Raw genomic sequence first — 17,634 nt, forward strand, 5'->3', positions numbered from 1 at the left:
ATGTAGCCCTCTCCCAAGGAGTAGTGGGTGCATAGACTGACATAAAACCAACGATAGATTCCCGAATCCGAATAGAAACATAAACTGCTCTGCCAGCGACAAGGGTGTCATGCTGTTGAACTGAGGCCAAGTAACGTGGTCCCACTGAGATGCATACACCGCAACTCTGTCCATGAAGACCCAGAGCAAGCTCCCAAAAAGTGTGGGCGCCCGAGGGCATGAGATTGCCAAAGGGAGTGGCAATCTTATGCTCCTGTACTAGCAATATATCCACAGTGCCCACTACATGAGAGTGTAAATCTCTGCGAAGTAAAAGCTTACGGGAACCTTTTATCCGAGAAGTCTGTAAACCATTAGCATTCCAAGAAACTACATGTAAATCCATAGACTGCATGAAAGAGTTTGAATAGCATCTGACTAACTGCGCATCTTCTTGGAGGCAGCTGGGCCATCCAAGGGATGAGCTTCAGGCGGTAGGAAAGCTACTCGCAAGCCCTCTCTAAGATATGGTGTCTCATTGCACCAACTGTGGACCTCAGCTTGTTTACATTGCATTACCGATGCTGCAGCTTTGACACCCCAAATGCGCATAGACATAGGAAGCACCACATCTGAGGATACATGAATGACCATAGGCAGTGAATAGCAAGCATAAACATCACTCCACTCCATAGCACCAATACATGAAGGGTAGTGAGGAGACAAAACATCAGGAGTGGAAGGAGACAACCATAAATGAAGCTGAGCCATAGTCTGTGCGTGCACAAAATGTAGAACCTGATCCTCGGACCATTCCTGAGCAGCGTGGAATGGAAGGAAAAAGGAATGGGTAGGCTGAGAGCGACTGCCTATTAAAGAGGGAACACAACCTGTCTTGTGATGGCTGCACCCGCAATGGCCCTTCCGAGTCACCGCACATCTCAGCCCGATGAGTGCCCTAGGAAAGAGGGCAAGAGCTGAGAAAACTGCGTGAGACGTAAGTATGAGCTGCTGAGGGAGGAGGAGAACCAGAAGGCGAACGGGGGAGAATAAGGGCGAGAGGAAGAGGAGGAGAAGGGAGAGGTAGTAGCGGTCAATGATCCATCTGCATAGGAACAGGGATCTCGGGAAGAGGGGAAGGAGCGGGCGGGGGAACTACAGGTGAAGGAGGAGCTGGTAGCAGAGGTAAGTGGTCCTGTCGCGAAGAAGAAGAATAGAGAGGAGATGCAGGGGGTAAGGGGGTGGTGGAAACCTGAGAGGGAGCTGGAGAGGTAACAGTGGGAGCTGGCTGTGCTGCTGGTTGCTAACGAGGACGGAAGGAATGATTACGACCCACTGTCTGCCATGCTGCCTCAGTGTGAGCTGAAGCGGAGGGAGGAACAGGGAGGGCTGGAGCTCGAGGAGCGCCTCTCTCTCTCTCTCTCTCTCTCTCTCTCTCTCTCTCTCTCTCTCTCTCTCTCTCTCTCTCTCTCTCTAAGTACGACTACCCAAAACTTCTACTTGTTTCAATAGCAATAATTACAAATTATAATTGACACTAAAGACTTGCAATCAGATCTCTTGTGTCTTGCCAAAAAAAATTATGTGGAAATGGAAACTATATCTTGGAGGCGAACTCAAGGCCAAAAGCTAGCAGAGCCTCTTGGCCTGTAATAGGGGGCTGCACTCTGGCCACTTTGGCAATGGCCTTATTCTCTTCAAGAGAACCATTCTCCAAGAAGGCACCTACAATCTTGTCATCTTTGATCCAGCTCCGAACTTGGCCTTCGCCATTGAGGGGTCTGTCTGTCCAAACTCCAAAGACCACAGAATCCCCCACATTGTCACCATAGAACTTCCAAGAAAGATCAAATGATCGAGAATAGAAAAAGGGAAGATAGTCATACTCAGCCACACTCTTTCCCTTCTCTGTTTCCTTGATGTGCTGAACTGATTGAATAGCAGATTTCCTTGCATGATCAACATGCTCAACCCTTCTCTTGTCACCTTAGATTTTCATAGAAAAGTTGCCACATCACCAACAGCATACTGGAACACAGTTTGGAAGAAGGCGTCAACCTTTATGCCTCCTCTTTCTTCTTCCACCTACCCCTTGAATAGGCTTACGAGAGGCCGTGCACCAACACCAATGATAACGATATCAGCAAGGAGCTCCCGGCCATCTTTCAATTTCACAAGGTTCAGATTTCCAGAAGCATCAGACTCAAAGCCTGTAGCAACTGTTCCCTTAACAGTTTTCACGCCTTTGTTACGGTAATCTCTCTCATAGAATGCTGCTATTTTTTATGTGAAGAGACGAGGCATACACAAGCGTTCTTGATACACCATGGTAACATCTAGCTTGTTGATAATCAAATCTGCAGCAAGTTCCAAACAATGTAGCCTCCACCAACAATCATTGCTTTCCCTCCTGGTCTTGCCTGGATTGCCCCAACAAGAGTCTGCATCTTCCATCTAAGATCTTCCATCTAAGATAGTATATACCCTTGGCATCAGCTCCTTGGGCACCAAAATCAATCAGCTTGATGAACGTTGCCCCCGTGGCAATTATCAAAGTACCATATTTGACAATACCACCAGATGAGCTTGCAAGAGTCTTTTGTGCTAGGTCCACCTTAACTAACTCTATGTTTAAAATCAGCTCAATTCCTTTCTTTGAGTATCAATCAGGTAGCAACCTTTCTCCTCCACTCCCAACAAAGGTGTGGAATCCGGGAAGCCTGACATCACCTTCAGGGAAGAGGTAAGCTTTACTCAATGCAGGTCTCTCATATGGAGTGATCACCTCTTTTATATAATCTAACTCTAACTATTATAATGGAGAGAAGGGTTCGTGGAAAGTGCCACGTGGCCGTTAGAGGAGGGATGAGAGGCCACGTCGAGCCCACAATTTTTTAGATTAAATAAATTCATAGTCACAAGGGACACGTTTGGGGACGGGGAACAGGGGTCACTGTCACAAGGCGGCCACCACGTGCCAATAGAAAAGAACAGACTGAACAGACTTTTAGCACTTCAATAACAACTGAACTGAAAGAGAGAGAGACGACACGCGACACGGAGTGGCAGAATTCCACCCCAGAGAGTATTGGCCCCAAACCTTGGCACCCCTTTCGGTATTTCTTTATATTGCATCATCAAAGTACAAGCCGGTACTCCAAACTCTGCACCTTCTCCAGGAAGCATGCCAGAGAATGAGCCCTAACCTCATATTTAAAGGCCCTTGGCCTAAAAAGCAATTACGGTGAAAAGCATTCAAACTTAAAAGCATCTAGTCCAAAAGCAAAGCCAAAAAGCTGCCAGCCTAAATCACAGAAATCCGTACAGCCTGCCACGTCATCAGCCGGCACAATTTTCAAAAATCTTCTTGCTGGCTTTAGGGTTAGGGTTAGGGTTAGGGTTTCTGCAGTTTTAGGGTTAGGGTTTTCAAGGTTAGGGTTTGCAGGTTTTAGGGTTAGGGTTTCCAAAATTAGGGTTTGCAGGTTTAAGGGTTATGGTTTCCAAAATTAGGGTTTTAGTAGTTAGGGTTTTTGGCAGAAATTAGGGTTAGGGTTTCTGCTCTCGAGCAACCACGTCATCACTTTGTGACACTTCTTCTGCTACTTGTTCTTCTTAGGGTTTAGGCCCCTCAGCCGGTAGCTCCGTTCTTCAGTGGTCGACACGTCAACAGTCTGTTACATCTCCCCTTCTTACAAGAGAGTAATCGTCCTCGATTACAGCATATCTGCAAAACAACTCAAGTTAGCTCAAAAATTTCCGAGGGACATTCCGAGGGACGATCGCTTTGCTCTTTTGATCAAGGAGTTAGCTTCTCCTTTCGTCCAGATCGAAACTCTTGATATTCCGGCGCAGTAAAATTAGCGATCACACCCAGACCGTACTGATCTTCCACGGTGTCTTGATGCACTAAAATTACATACGTAGGCAATCTCATCCAATTAGGAATATCAAGAGTTTCGATCTGGACAAAAGGAGAAGCTAACTCCTTGATCAGTAGTTGGCACATCACAATGCAACACAAATGCTCACATATGCATGTCACAAGACATAGAAACATAAAGTCACCGATGAACACTCCTCCCGCATAACCTAACAAGGTCCAGGCCGAGAGATATTCAACGACTCCCTCATCACTCCTCCCGCGGGCCGCATAACCTAAAAAGGTCCGGGCTGGGAGATATAGAGACCTTTTACAACCAAACGCCCTCCAAACCGCAGCCTGCGTCGTTTGGAGGTGCTGAGAGTAACCACTACTCAGACTTCTTAATACTCCTCCCACATAACCATCCAGGTCCGGGCCGGGAGTCACAACAACAATTATTTTACAAGCATACACCTAAACGCTCCCCAGGCATCGGCCTGCGTCGTTCCGAGGTTCAAACAATACCAAAACAGTATTTCTCACTTCTTCACCCGGGAGTAAAATCACCAAGCATTGAAACCAGTATCAAACCAGAGTCAAACAATTCAAGTCGGCACCAAAACAGGTTCAAAACAGATAGCATCCATTTCAAACAAATTCCAAACAGGATCACCAAATAAGTTCTCAAACAGATTTCAAACTTAAAAAGCAATCTCGACATCAATCGAGCTCGAAAAGTCGACTAACTTTCCATCCTGAAACCTGCACCAAAAATTAGGGTTAGGTTCATTCCATAAGGTCGTAGCCGAGCACAACATGGTCCATCAGCTCCTGGACAAACAGTGTTTCTCCGACGGCGATGGTAGTCCCAAGATAGCAATCGCACTGGACCTCCAAGGTCATTTGATCGTGAAGAGACATCTACTGAGAGATGTCAAGAAATTTCAAGTTATAATCTGCTAGGGTTTCCATGGCAAGCATTTCAGGATACCCACTCTGCCAGAAGTTGCACTCCGAAGGAAGATGTCAGAAACCATATAACTTCGAAGTTCGGGCAAAATTTTTTCTTGAAAGCTTGCCAAGTACTTGGAGTATGCTGCTTGGTAGCTGTAGACATCAACGCCTGCATGGCACTGCTTCTAAGAAAAACAATGACTTGAAACAAATCTGGATCCTTCTCTTGCAAGTGATCTTAATTGGCTTATGCCCTGTAAGACGTGAGCGGTGAAGACGGGAGCGCGCCCGATGCGCGATGAAGTAAGGGTGGGAGTGGCTAATAAGTCCGGGTTGGAGGGGGCGAAGATCCTTCAAATAAAATTCCAATAGCTCTGTCTGCTCTTTTGTAAGACCGGTATGCTTTTAGAAAAGCACACGCCTGATGCTCTGATACCACTGTCACAAGGCGAGCACCACGTGCCAATAGAAAAGAACAGACTGAACAGACTTTTAGCACTTCAATAACAACTGAACTGAAAGAGAGAGAGACGACACGCGACACGGAGAGGCAGAATTCCACCCCAGAGAGTATTGGCCCCAAACCTTGGCGCCCCTTTCAATATTTCTTTATAATGCATCATCAAAGTACAAGCCGGTACTCCAGACTCTGCACCTTCTCCAGGAAGCATGCCAGAGAATGAGCCCTAACCTCATATTTAAAGGCCCTTGACCTAAAAAGCAATTACAGTGAAAAGCATTCAAACTTAAAACCATCTGGTCCAAAAGCAAAGCCAAAAAGCTGTCAACGTAAATCACGGAAATCCGTACAACCTGCCACGTCGTCAACCAACACAATTTTCAAAATTCTTCCTGCTGCTCTTAGGGTTAGGGTTAGGGTTAGGGTTAGGGTTAGGGTTTTTGCAGTTTTAGGGTTTGGGTTTTCAGAATTAAGGTTTGCAGGTTTTAGGTTTAGGGTTTCCAAAATTAGGGTTGCAGGTTTTAGGGTTATGGTTTTCAAAATTAGGGTTTCAGCAGTTAGGGTTTTTGGCAGAAATTAGGGCTAGGGTTTCTCCTCTCGGGCAACCACGTCATCACTTTGTGACACTTCTTCTACTGCTTGTTCTTCTTAGGGTTTAGGCCCCTCGGCCGGTAGCTCCGTTCTTCAGTAGGTCGACACGTCAGCAGTTTGTTAAAGTCACGGGACGGGGCTCAAATGGATTTTTAGTGTAAGAAAGAGGGCAGGACGGCAAGTGGGGACGGGAAGCCCAAAAATGGACGTCCCCTGTGACTATGAATAAATTAGCATAGTTTTGATCAACCGACGTCCTTCAAAATCCATAGATCAGAAGCAGCTCTATTCTGCTATGAGCACCTTTTCTTGCTTTCTGTTAGACTTACACCACTCTGCTGCTTCACAGGTCTAGGGCATGGATGTACGGCTAGTGTGCCTCCGGGATGGCCACCCTTTGCATATGCATTTTCTCTTGTCCAGCCGCCCACTCCGGGCCGGTCGCCCACCTTTGTCCGAGCGCCCAAAGCGCAAGAAGGGGACTAACTACCCTGGTTATTTTGGCCGTCAATCTTCTTTTGCATCTGCAAGAAAGCAGAAGAAGCATGTACGCTTTGAAGGACTACCCAGTTCCTCTTCTTCTGACAATTCTTCTGCTCTTCTCACTCGAGTGAGGAGGACAGAAAGCGAAGCAAAAAGCGAAGCAAAAAGCAAAGCTTCAGAAAGGGCAAGAAAAAGGCAAAGAAACTGAGATTCCGCCCAGTTTCAGATAGCTCTACGGAGGAGTCATCCTCTGACAGTTCTGACTCCGATGACCATATGTTTTATGCAATGGAAAAGCACTTCTACAGAGCCAACCAATATAGACAAGAGCAAGAGGGCAAAAGAATTTAAAGAAGGTGGACAGTCGATAAAATTTGAATCCTTTTCTGGATCCTGAGATGCTCCGAGGGCTTTGCCCTTCATCCAGCAGTTTTCCCAAGAAAAGAAGGATATACGACCCTAACTCGCTCTTCGAGAAAGGGCAAACTATATCAAAGAGGGGAAGTGTTTTGGTTGCGGGGAACAAGAGCACATCTCCGCAAAGTACCCCAAAAAGGCAAAGCAAGGACCGACTGGCCAGAGAGTTCGAGAGCAGCAGAGAAACGTGGCAAAAAAGGCAAAATGAAAGCAAGACTGGTACCGGATTGCATGGGTACTGACCCAAGCCTAATAGATGAAAGTATAGAACTCTGCCGAGCTTGGGGCAAAGTGAAAGACTAAGAAGCCCTTATTTTCTTCAATAGAGGAGCCAAGGCCAACTTCATTTCACCTGAATTGGCAGCGCGGCTCGAGATTACACCCGACAGGATGGGACCATCAGTAGAGGCAGTTCTAGCGGCGCCCGGACGCGGGACATAGCCATTACACCTGTCATTGGCAAACTTTGGTTGCATTGTCAGGGGTATTTAGGGCACGAGGACTTCTACATCATGCCTTTGGAAGGTTGTGACGTCCTCCTAGGAGTCCCTTGGTATCATAAGAACAACGCCGTGGTCGACTATCGGGCTAAGAAAGCAACTTTGACTAATGAAAAGGGCCGAAAAATTGTACTTGATGTAAAACTGAAGGGCGAGTCAGTCCCTATTGTATCGGCTTCAACCATTTCCAAATTAATGAAATCCAATCTTTTTGTTTACTCGATCTATTTGAAAGAGTTGAATGATGAACACAGAAGGAACATGTCTCAACTTGACAAAGAACGCCAAGATTTTCTCCACACACATGCTGATTGTTTCTCTGAGAGCCTGCCAGGCGAGTTACTGTCACAAACAGGAGCGCATAGCAATATAAAATATACTTGGATAAGTAAAATTTATCACTTAATATTGAAGCCAAAGGATATAGAGAGAAATAGAGAGAGAGAGAGAGAGAGAGAGAGAGAGAGAGATAGAGTGAGAAGATCAACACAATACTGGGACCAGAAGATGGGCTGGTCCCCCCCCCCCCGTAATAGTATCTTATTACTGAGGACTATACAAGCACTTGAACCGAACGTATTACCACGTTCATTCTAGAATAAGACTTGATGGTTCCTGGAAGCTCCGGCTTCCTATTCCTAGGGCAAAACCCTATTCCAAGGAACTTCCGTTCCTTATTCCAAATCCTCGAGAATCAAGGTTCTCGACTCTAGATTTCACCTTCCAGACTCAGGGCATGGCATCCCTGCAACTCTTTTCCAACTCTGAGTCCTCTTCTCGCAGAACAACTCTGCTTTCCCGGACGCGAAGTCCTTACTTGGAAATCCCCACTTCCGGATCACAACTTGAGAGACTACTTCTCTCCGATCCGTGGATCTACTTCCCAAACTCGGGTACGAAACCCTTGGGCTGATCTGGCTCTAGTTCCTCAGAGCGCTTTCTCCTGCAGAGGCTCATGCCTTCCTCTGCTCCTACTCCCTCACTAAGAGGAAGTACACCTGCAAACAAATACTTAGAGATCATAACACGAAAATTGTTACCTTTAAAGTCTCGACGCTCGAAACGTAGCTCGGTTCTCGAAAAGCAATTCCCCAGAAGAGATCTCTATATAGAAAATCCCCTCTTCCAATCCTACACACAAAAGAGGTGTGTTCTCGGGTTCCTTCTCGTAAATCAGCCCCGTCTACGACGTTTATGGGCTAAAAACAGAGAAAAACAGCAGCTTGGCGCGATGGAAGCAGGCTTCGTAGACACTTCTTCGCGAGGGAACTCGCGAACTGGGTCCTAGCGACATCTAGTACACTTGGGGAAGCCATGGGCATCACCGGCAACATCTTCTTTGCGGCTGAAATCTGCAGCAGCATCTCCTCCTTGCAAAAACTGGTCTTCCCTCTGGGAGAGGGCGTGTGATGCTTTTATAGCTCCTTGGCCACGGCAAAGATAGCAGAGCATTGGCTGTTCGCGTAGAGATCGCGGCCGTTTTTCTTTTTTTTTCTTCTTTTTTGCCAGAAAAAGAGAGAGAAATCGCTGGCTCGTTTTTGCTGCTTTATTTAATCATAGGCTGCCCACTTATTAAGTGGGTGGCCGGTCACCTTTAAAAATGGCCTAAATTTGTCCAAAAACTCGATAAAATCTTATAAGTTAAAAACAATGCTTTCATAGCACTTCACAAGCGTCCCTGGATACAATCACATGCACAGTTGCAATGCAGACATAGACTTCCTCGCGGGAAAGCATCTGCTTTCTCGAAAAGCAATTCCGCTTCCTTAGAAAGCATCTGTTTTTCCTCAAAGTTTCCTCTGAACCCATCTTCATTCAAGTGCTTGCTTTTCCTTGTGCACAATTCTAACACAGTTCGGAATTTCCTCCTAACTATGGATATCCCCTTTCCGATGCACCCGTCACCCACCTTGTGACGCATCAGGAATACCCATCACCTAGTTACTTCCTACCGAACTTACGGTACAATCTCCTTCGTGATGCTCTATGTAACCCATCCTATGACGCATCAGAAATGTCCGTTCCCGGATGGTTGGATACTTCTTCCCGATGCTCCTTGTCACCCATTCGATGTGACGCATCAGAAGTACCTGTTCTTGGTGGCCTTACAGATATTCCCGTTCTCAGTGCTCCCGTTATTATTTTGAATGACGCACTAGGAATACTCTGTACTCGGATGTCTCCAGTGAGAAAAACCCTCTCACTTAAAATTCCAATAATTTATTTAGAATTATTTTTCCTTGGTGTTCCAAGCGAGAAAACCCTCTCACTTATAAATCCAACCATTCATTTAGAATTATTTTTCTATCAGATAAAGCCAATTTAGCAACAGTTACGCCCACCTCGTCTTGAGGATCACACTATTGATCTAATTCTTGGAAGCACACCACCGAACCGGCCACCTTATCGTGTTTGCCGAGCCCAGAATGAAGAGACCATGAACCAAGTGAAAGACCTTCTTGAAAAGGGTCTTATCCAGCTGAGTACTTCACCCTACTACTCTCTGGTGTTGTTGGTATTAAAGAAAGACGGATCTTGGAGAATGTGCATTGATTACAGAGCTCTCAATAAAATCACTATCAAAAACAAATTTCCGATTCCAAGGATCAATGATATTCTTGACCGACTTTAGGGATCCTCTTGTTTCAGCAGGATTGATTTGAAAAGCAGACATCATTAGATCATAATCGCTCCGGGAGATGTCTACAAGACAGCCTTTCGGACAAGTTTCGGTTTGTATCAATTTTTAGTGATGCCTTTTGGCCTTACCAATGCTCCAGCGACTTTCAACCGAATAATGGATAGGATTTTCTGAGAGTATCGATCTTTTGTCGGCACTTTCTTTGATGACATTATAGTCTTCTCCAAGAATGAAGCAGAACATAGACACCATTTGCTACAGGTCTTTCAGGCATTGCGTGATCACAAATTAGTTATCCATGCCAAAAAGAGTGAATTTTTCTTGCCGGAGATACACTTTTTGGGACACATCATCTCAACAGCAGGAGTACAGATGGACCCGGCCAAGATTGAGACTATACATGACTGGCCACATTTGAAGAATGTTCATGAAGTTAGAAGCTTCTTGGGTTGTGTTCTTACTACTGGCGGTTCATTCGAAAGTTTGCAGAGGTAGCTTCTCTTTTGCACATTTTGACTCAGAAAGGAGTCCCTTTCTCGTGGGGATTGACAAAGGTAACTGCCTTTCAGACACTTAAAGAAAATCTGACTACTGGACCAATGTTGACTTTGCTGGACTTGCAAAAGTCATTTGAAGTATATTGTGATGCTTGTGGTTGTAGTCTGGGAGCAGTCTTAATGCAAGAAGGCCATGTGATTGCCTATGAAAGCCGAATTTTTTCAAGGCTAGAATTGACAGCACAGATTTATGAGAAAGAGCTCTTGGCAGTGATCCACCTACTCGGAGCTGATTTCACGGTCTTCACTGATCATCAAAGTTTACACTACTTCTTGTCACAGAAGCAACTTTCAAAAAAGCAGATGCGGTGGACTAACATCTTGTCACAGTTTCACTTCCAGACTGTCCGTGTTCAGGGACAGAAAAACTTGGTGGCAGATGCATTGTCTCAGAAGCCCTTAGTCTTGGCTATTTTCGCAATTCATCATAGAAGCTTGGAGGACATGGTTGATCAGTACGCCACAGATCCGGATTTTTTCGATGTATTCACTTGAATACAGAATGGGGAGGTAGTAGCAGGATATTCCATAAGGGATGGCTACTTGATGAAGAAAACGATATTGTGTGTCACACAACCGTTGAGGGAAAAGGTTTTGACTGAGTGCCATTATCCACCTTTTACGGGTCACCGCGGCATCGACACCACCTTGATAAGTGCGGAGCTTTACTTCTTTTGGCCAAGACTCAAGAAAGATGTGGATTTGTTCGCAGTTGTTTAGTATGCCACAAGGTCAAGTTTGACAGGCATAAGGCACAGGGATTACTACAGCCTTTACCCATACCCACCCGCCCCTTGGAAAGTATTGCAATGGATTTCATTTTTGATCTCCCGAAGACACAAAGTGGACATGATGGCATTTGGATTGTCATCGACATATATAGCAAGCAAGCTCACTTCATTCCTATGAAGAAAACAGTCAAGCCGAATCATTTAGCGAGACTCTTCATTGCACAGATTTTTCGATTACATGGCATGCCTGAGACAATAGTCTCCGACAGAGATCCCGGATTCACGAGTTTGTTTTGGAGGGCTATTTGGGAGAACATTGGCATACGGTTGTAGATCTCGTCATCTTTCCACCCGCAGACAGGGCAATCTGAGATTGCAAATTCAGTTTTTCTCGATTTATTGAAGTCTTACATCTCCAATCAGAAGACTCAATGGGAAAAATATTTGCCTTTGGTGGAATTTGCCTACAATAACATGATTCGCTCTTCGACGGGGAAGGCGCCATTTGAGATCATTGAAGGTGCTCTGAAGGTTCCACCTTCCTTAGCACTAAAAATAAGGATTTTGAAGCCGACCAGTACACGAGGAACTTGAACACTACTTTTGCCAAGGTCCGGAAGCTTTAGCTAAATCTCAAGAACGACATAAGAAGGCAGCAGATCGACATCGACGAGATTTGAAATTAAAGGAAGACGATTGGGTGCTCTTACGTTTTGAGAAGGCACGCTGTCGGAGAGCGCGGTTCTCCAGGGTTGTCCAAGAAAGCGCTGGGCTTCTAGATGTGAGGGAGTAGCGAGAGAAAGAGGCAACAAGCTTGAAACAACCAAAAGCACGATATTGTTGGCCTAGCTTGAACAAGGATGTGCACCATTGGTGTAAAACATGCAAGGCTTGTCAAGTGGCCAGTGATTGCACATTAACCTATGAGCCACAAACTCCTATCATCTCATATGGTCCATTTGAGAAATGGGGAATAGATGCAATCGGTCCTTTACCAAGGGCCCAATCAGGTAAATTGTACATCATAGTGGGTGTAGACTACATGACTCGATGGGCAGAAGCAACATCCACCACCCTCATTATAGTCCAAGAGGGAGCAAAGATCATTTTTGAGCATATCTGTTGCCGTTTTGGCACTCCTCTTGAGATAATATCAGATAGAGGACAAGGTTTCAGAGGCGATCTGGTAGGAGAACTGATGAAGAAGTTAGGCATCACACGCCGACATTCCACACCATACTATCCACAATGCAACACAAATGCGACCCAACTCTGCTTTCGTTCAATTTCCCAATTCATGTACAAAACTCTAACTCAAAACCATGGGTAATGAAGAATCTTGAGCAATGGCACCCATACACGTTGAATTCCTACTGCTTGGTCCTCCAGCTGATCATAAGGTCGGTTCTTGCCCGTTGCATGCTCAAGCCATCATTGGCGGCATGCACCCGAGCCCGCAATGATCACAAGCTGGCCTGTACCAAGCTTTAGAATCCATACTTCTTGCACCAATGCTCGCCCAGACTCTTACTCTGTTCACTGAGTTAACATCATACGAAAGATTTTTCTTTGATGTCCAAATTGAAGGAGATCGTCTTATGATTTGTCCCCTCCAGTTTTTACAAACATCTCTGCTTCTTGTTGTTCTTTGTGTTCGAGAAATCAAAGAGTCTAAAGATTTCTAGATTAAGTAAAAGGTAGATATAACACAATGCTATGAGGGACAGGAAGATATGGAGATGCAAATAAAGAGAGCTGCTAAACAATAGAGCTATGTATGGATTCTTGTGAGATAGATAACAAGAGAGCTATGCATGGATTTTTATGCGATAGAGCTTCGAGCTAGGGCACAAGGATGAGCGATAGAGAGAGACCAAGCTCTTGATGTCACCCACCGAACCTCCTTGCTCTCAAGCTTCAAAAGGCCACAACCCTCTGATGTTGCGCCCACCTGCTCTCCTCCAAGACCAGTCCTTGGCAACTCTTTTATCTTGCTCACGGAAAGCATAGTTACCCGAAACGCGGAACGGGAACGGCGACGGGATCCCCGCGGAACGGGGGAACGGCTAGGGGTCCGAAACGGGAACGACGCGGAACGGGAGGTTAAAAAACACCCAAATAGTGCATTTTTTAGCTCCTTGTGTTTAAATACAAGGAGTATTAGAGTGCTTTGACTGTAATACTCACAAAAAACTCGTTTTGAAGACCATTCAACCTTGCTATTACTAGATGAAGATGAGAGAGAGAGAGAGCTTGAGAGAGTGAGAGGGAGTGACTCGAGAGAGTGAGAGGGAGAGGGAGAGGGAGAGATTTGAGAGAGTGGGAGGGAGAGGAAGAGAGCTTGAAGGCTTGAAGCCTTGAGCCTTGAGAGAGTGAGTCTTGAGAGGGAGAGATCTTGAGAGTGTGAGAGGGAGAGAGCTTGACCCTTGAGGATTAGCTTGTGGAGAGAAAGGGGGAGGGGGGTGCATTTTATGAGTCCTTGAGGCTTTGCACACTTCAAAAAGAAGCCCAAACATTTACTTCAATTTTTCCAATTTTTGCCAAATTTGTTTGTAGCCGTTGGCCGTTCCAGGGGCATTCCGGGGGCGTTCCGGAACGTTCCGGAACGGCCATTCCGGTTTGCACTGGCCACCTGGAACGTCAGACGTTCCGGGACGTTTCGGAACGTTCGGGAAGGGAACTGCCCCCCGGAACGCCGGAACGGGGGCTAGGGGGCGTTCCCCGGTAACTCTGACGGAAAGTTCTACTCCTACTGCATGCCCACCTTACTTTAATTTCATATTGCCCTCGTTGGCTATTTAAAAAAATCCCCTCCTGCGCAACTGATGAACTCCTTAGGTCGCCTTCCTTTTGATATGGAGGCCACTTCAAACCCTACAGAATGGCGGTTATTCTTCCCTTGTCACACTTCCCTGCAGCAGTACCCAGTCACCCCTCGATCTCCCCTTTCCATGCAGATAGCACCCTCTCTCCAGATGGCGTCCCCCCCCCCCCCCCCCCCCATGCAAAACTGCCGCTCCCTTCATGCTCTCGGCCTTCCCTTCTTCAATCTGCGCTATCTGCAGCCGGCCGCCCCTTGCTCTCAGCAGCGTACCCTACAGGACCTCCCTTGGTGTTATCTACCTCGCCTCAAAACCTGCTCTCGGGTGCCCTCTTCTGCAGCTCTTTGCACCTCTCTCCCCCTTCAAGTGGCGGCCCTGCTTCGTTCCTCAGCCGGTTCGAGCTCCGAGCAGTACCCTCCTGCCCCCCCTTCTTGTTCACGGTCCTCCCCCCCTATACGCAGGTCCTGCCCCTTGCGTTCCTTTCCAACTGCCGGTTCCTGCCCTGTTTCCGTTGCACACCCCCACTTCCCCTTTCTTCTCCAGCCACCAGTATCGAGGTCAATACCGGTTTCCTTGTTTTTTTTAATAGCCATGCGAAAATAAAATTTGGCCTCCGTTCCCACACGGCCACTCGCCTCCAAAGTGTCGCACATAAACTTGCTGACCAAAGCATTGTTGAGAAAAAAAACTCTGTAGCGGCGCCGCATTTGGCATACATAGCAACTAAGGTTGTGCCAAGCATAACGACTCCAATGCTTCTCAAGTGCACCAATTTTGACATACATCTCGGTCAAATCATTGCCAAGCACAACAGTTTTGGCATACATCCCAGCCAACTTCTATAAGCCATATCTCTGCACTCTGGATCCCGATTGACATGCTGTCAGCTCCTGTATACTCGATTCTTCACACACTTCTCGTAAGAACTTTGATAAGCACCCAAAAATCTCCAATGGCACATCTCCGAATCCGATCATTCCGCCCCAAAACCAGCCCCCGTCCTAATTTTGACAACTCATAGCTTGCTACCCGGGACTCCGATTGCCAAATCAGAAAGACCGATAGGATCCACAACTTGAGCACTTCAACTTTATCCACAAACATAAGCTCTGATCATTCACTTGTACCTGTCCAATCCGTCGGGAATCTGCAAAGCATTCCAACATCACACTGGCATATCTTTTTCTATGTAGCTCCGTTTGTCTTACCATCTTGTTTAGGCCCTCCTAGAGCCTTTCTAGCCTTTGAAAACCACACTTAGCATACATATCAAGCATTTGATGACATAACCAAACCCTAGCATAAATCATAATTTGGTAAAAACTTCTAAATGCCACTCAGTAATGCTTTTTCTCACCGTGCCCGCAAAGCGGCAAGACGTTCACCCCCTCTCAACCTGCACATCCTCTAGTATGTGCCAATTGCATCAAATCTTCAAGCATTATTTTGGTTGGCACATAAATCCCTGTGTTAGGACACATAGACATCCCCCTGTCCAAAGCCATCGCCATCGGCTAGTCCTCCTGGATCAAATGGAATAAGAAGAAATTGTCCAAACACTGGAGCTTCATAAAACCCTTCCAGAATATGCAGCTTCAAAAACCCATATTGTATGCATACTCTAAAGGCATCACATAACATAACACCATAGCTTGGTCTCAATAGCATGCAACTATGTTGAATCTGCTTCCAAAATTTGTCGGATGCTCTCGATTTGAACTTCATGTTGAGCACATAGCACATGTATTCTTTGCAAAACAAGGAAATCTGTCCATAATCAAGTGAAAGCACCCAAACCCTATCAGTAATTGAAAATAGCCGGTGATGACACTATTAGGTACCATATAGGCACACATAGAACCAATGGCAAATAGATCAAATTGGTCCGACACTTAAATTTAAGTTGAATTTGTGCTTTTCTAGTGTCCTGGGTGCACACAAGGCCACTCAAGGCAAAAAGGGGGTGGCCACAAGGGCATGTAGAACTGCCAAATAGGGGTCCCAAGACACTAGAAAAACACAAATTCAGCTTAAATTCAAGTGTCCATTCACCCCCTCCCCCTGACACCAGCGCCAATTATAATGAGCTGTATTGGCAAAGCAAAAAGGGCACACCTTAATAAATGACAACACCAAGTTTAGGGTTCTTTAAAACTTCAAAATATAATTGAAAAGAATGTACAACATAGAGAGGCAACTGTATATATTTTATTACTACTTAAAAGGAAGGATGTTACATCATTCATTTGGAGTGCCCATAATTTTATTAGCCATTTCTTGGCATCTCTCTTGCGCATAAGGCAACTCCCTAACCAAGAGGGAGTGCACTATCACCTCAGGATTACTCAAGACAACAGAGACATGTATCCCTATCACGGTAAGCACCTTGCCATGAAAGCCAGTGCCAAATGTAGTGCACGCCAAGGATCTACACACAAGGAACACACGATGGGCAATTTGGGCAATGGTGCTTAAGCATTGGAGTTGTTTACAGAATGAATCTCTCTCTCTCTCTCTCTCTCTCTCTCTCTCTCTCTCTCTCTCTCTCTCTCTCTCTCTCTCTCTCTAATTTTTTTTTCATGACACACATAGGCAGATGGCGGGTAAAATCAGTTTGGTCTTTTGAGGTTGTTTACAGAACGTTGCTCTCTCTCTCTCTCTCTCTCTCTCTCTCTCTCAGTGTGCGTGTGTGTGTGTAAGAGAGAGCTGCTTTCAGAAAGCTACCCGTGCTGATCGTAGCCAACCCCCATCTCCACAAAGAGCAGCTTGAAGGGTTTGCCATGTTCCATATTCTGAGAAGAGCAGGTGACTCGTTGGAAAACCCAACGTCTGGAGGAGCGAGATGCAGGATCCAGATACAAGGTTGATGGTTGATGCCAGCAGCACTTGATGCAACCAATGGCCATGTTCCAAATGAGCTTTTTAGAATGAGGGAAACACTAAAGTATTTTGAAAAAATGTACACTCAGTCGAATCTTGGGAGATCATCAAGGTAGCAAGAATTTCTTTTAAAAGTCCACATGGACCAATGCAACCCCCCCCCCCCCCCCCCCCCCTCTCTCTCTCTCTCTCTCTCTCTCTCTCTCTAGGCGTGTAGCTTGTCGAGGAGCCCCCCCCCCCCCCCCCCCCCCCCCCCCCTCTCTCTCTCTCTCTCTGTCTCTCACACACACACACGCGCGCGCACACACATATATTCATACTAGAAAAAACATTCCAAGTTTTATGAATCTTGTGTCCTTGATTGTGAAACAAAAGAACATTGGTAAAGAGCCATCTTCGCAAAAGTGTTGGTAATTTTGAACAGGTCTTTTACAATAACAACAAAGGTGTAGGGTAAGGAGGTAGCCATAGTCATGAGAATCAGAATCAAGGCAATCAATCTGTGGTTGACAATCAAGGCAGAATACAGGTGGTAGAGGACTCTTCCAAGGCAGGAAGACTCAAAGAGGTTGAGGAAAATTTTGCAAAAACAATGTGCAGAATAAGGGCAAGGGATGTTGTAGTCAAGACCACTTTGAGCATGTCTGTCCACAAAGAAGGCAACGAAACAACTTTGCAGGTACTAGCAGGGGTGTTGATCATTGAGAAAAATTGGTTTTTGTGTAGGAGAAACAAAATGTGACAATAATTTTGTTGA

General features: G+C 45.8%; 1 protein-coding gene and 1 pseudogene across 1 annotated transcript in view; both read right to left on the reverse strand.

The window, feature by feature from the left end:
* LOC147451027 (50S ribosomal protein L34) overlaps positions 1 to 16,916 on the reverse strand; it is an 81,206-nt gene extending 64,290 nt beyond the window's left edge. Inside the window, exon 1 of the mRNA XM_086520850.1 lies at positions 16,722 to 16,916. Within this exon, the coding sequence (XP_086376976.1) occupies positions 16,722 to 16,903 (182 nt within the window). The 5' untranslated portion in view covers positions 16,904 to 16,916. The remainder of the gene's footprint in view (positions 1 to 16,721) is intronic.
* Positions 1,577 to 13,183, reverse strand: LOC147451028 (monodehydroascorbate reductase 3, cytosolic pseudogene; annotated as a pseudogene).
* Positions 16,917 to 17,634: the final 718 nt, after the last annotated feature.

The sequence above is a fragment of the Adiantum capillus-veneris genome, chromosome 9 (genome assembly GCF_014529385.1).
Source record: "Adiantum capillus-veneris isolate H3 chromosome 9, ASM1452938v2, whole genome shotgun sequence".
NCBI lineage: Eukaryota > Viridiplantae > Streptophyta > Polypodiopsida > Polypodiales > Pteridaceae > Adiantum > Adiantum capillus-veneris.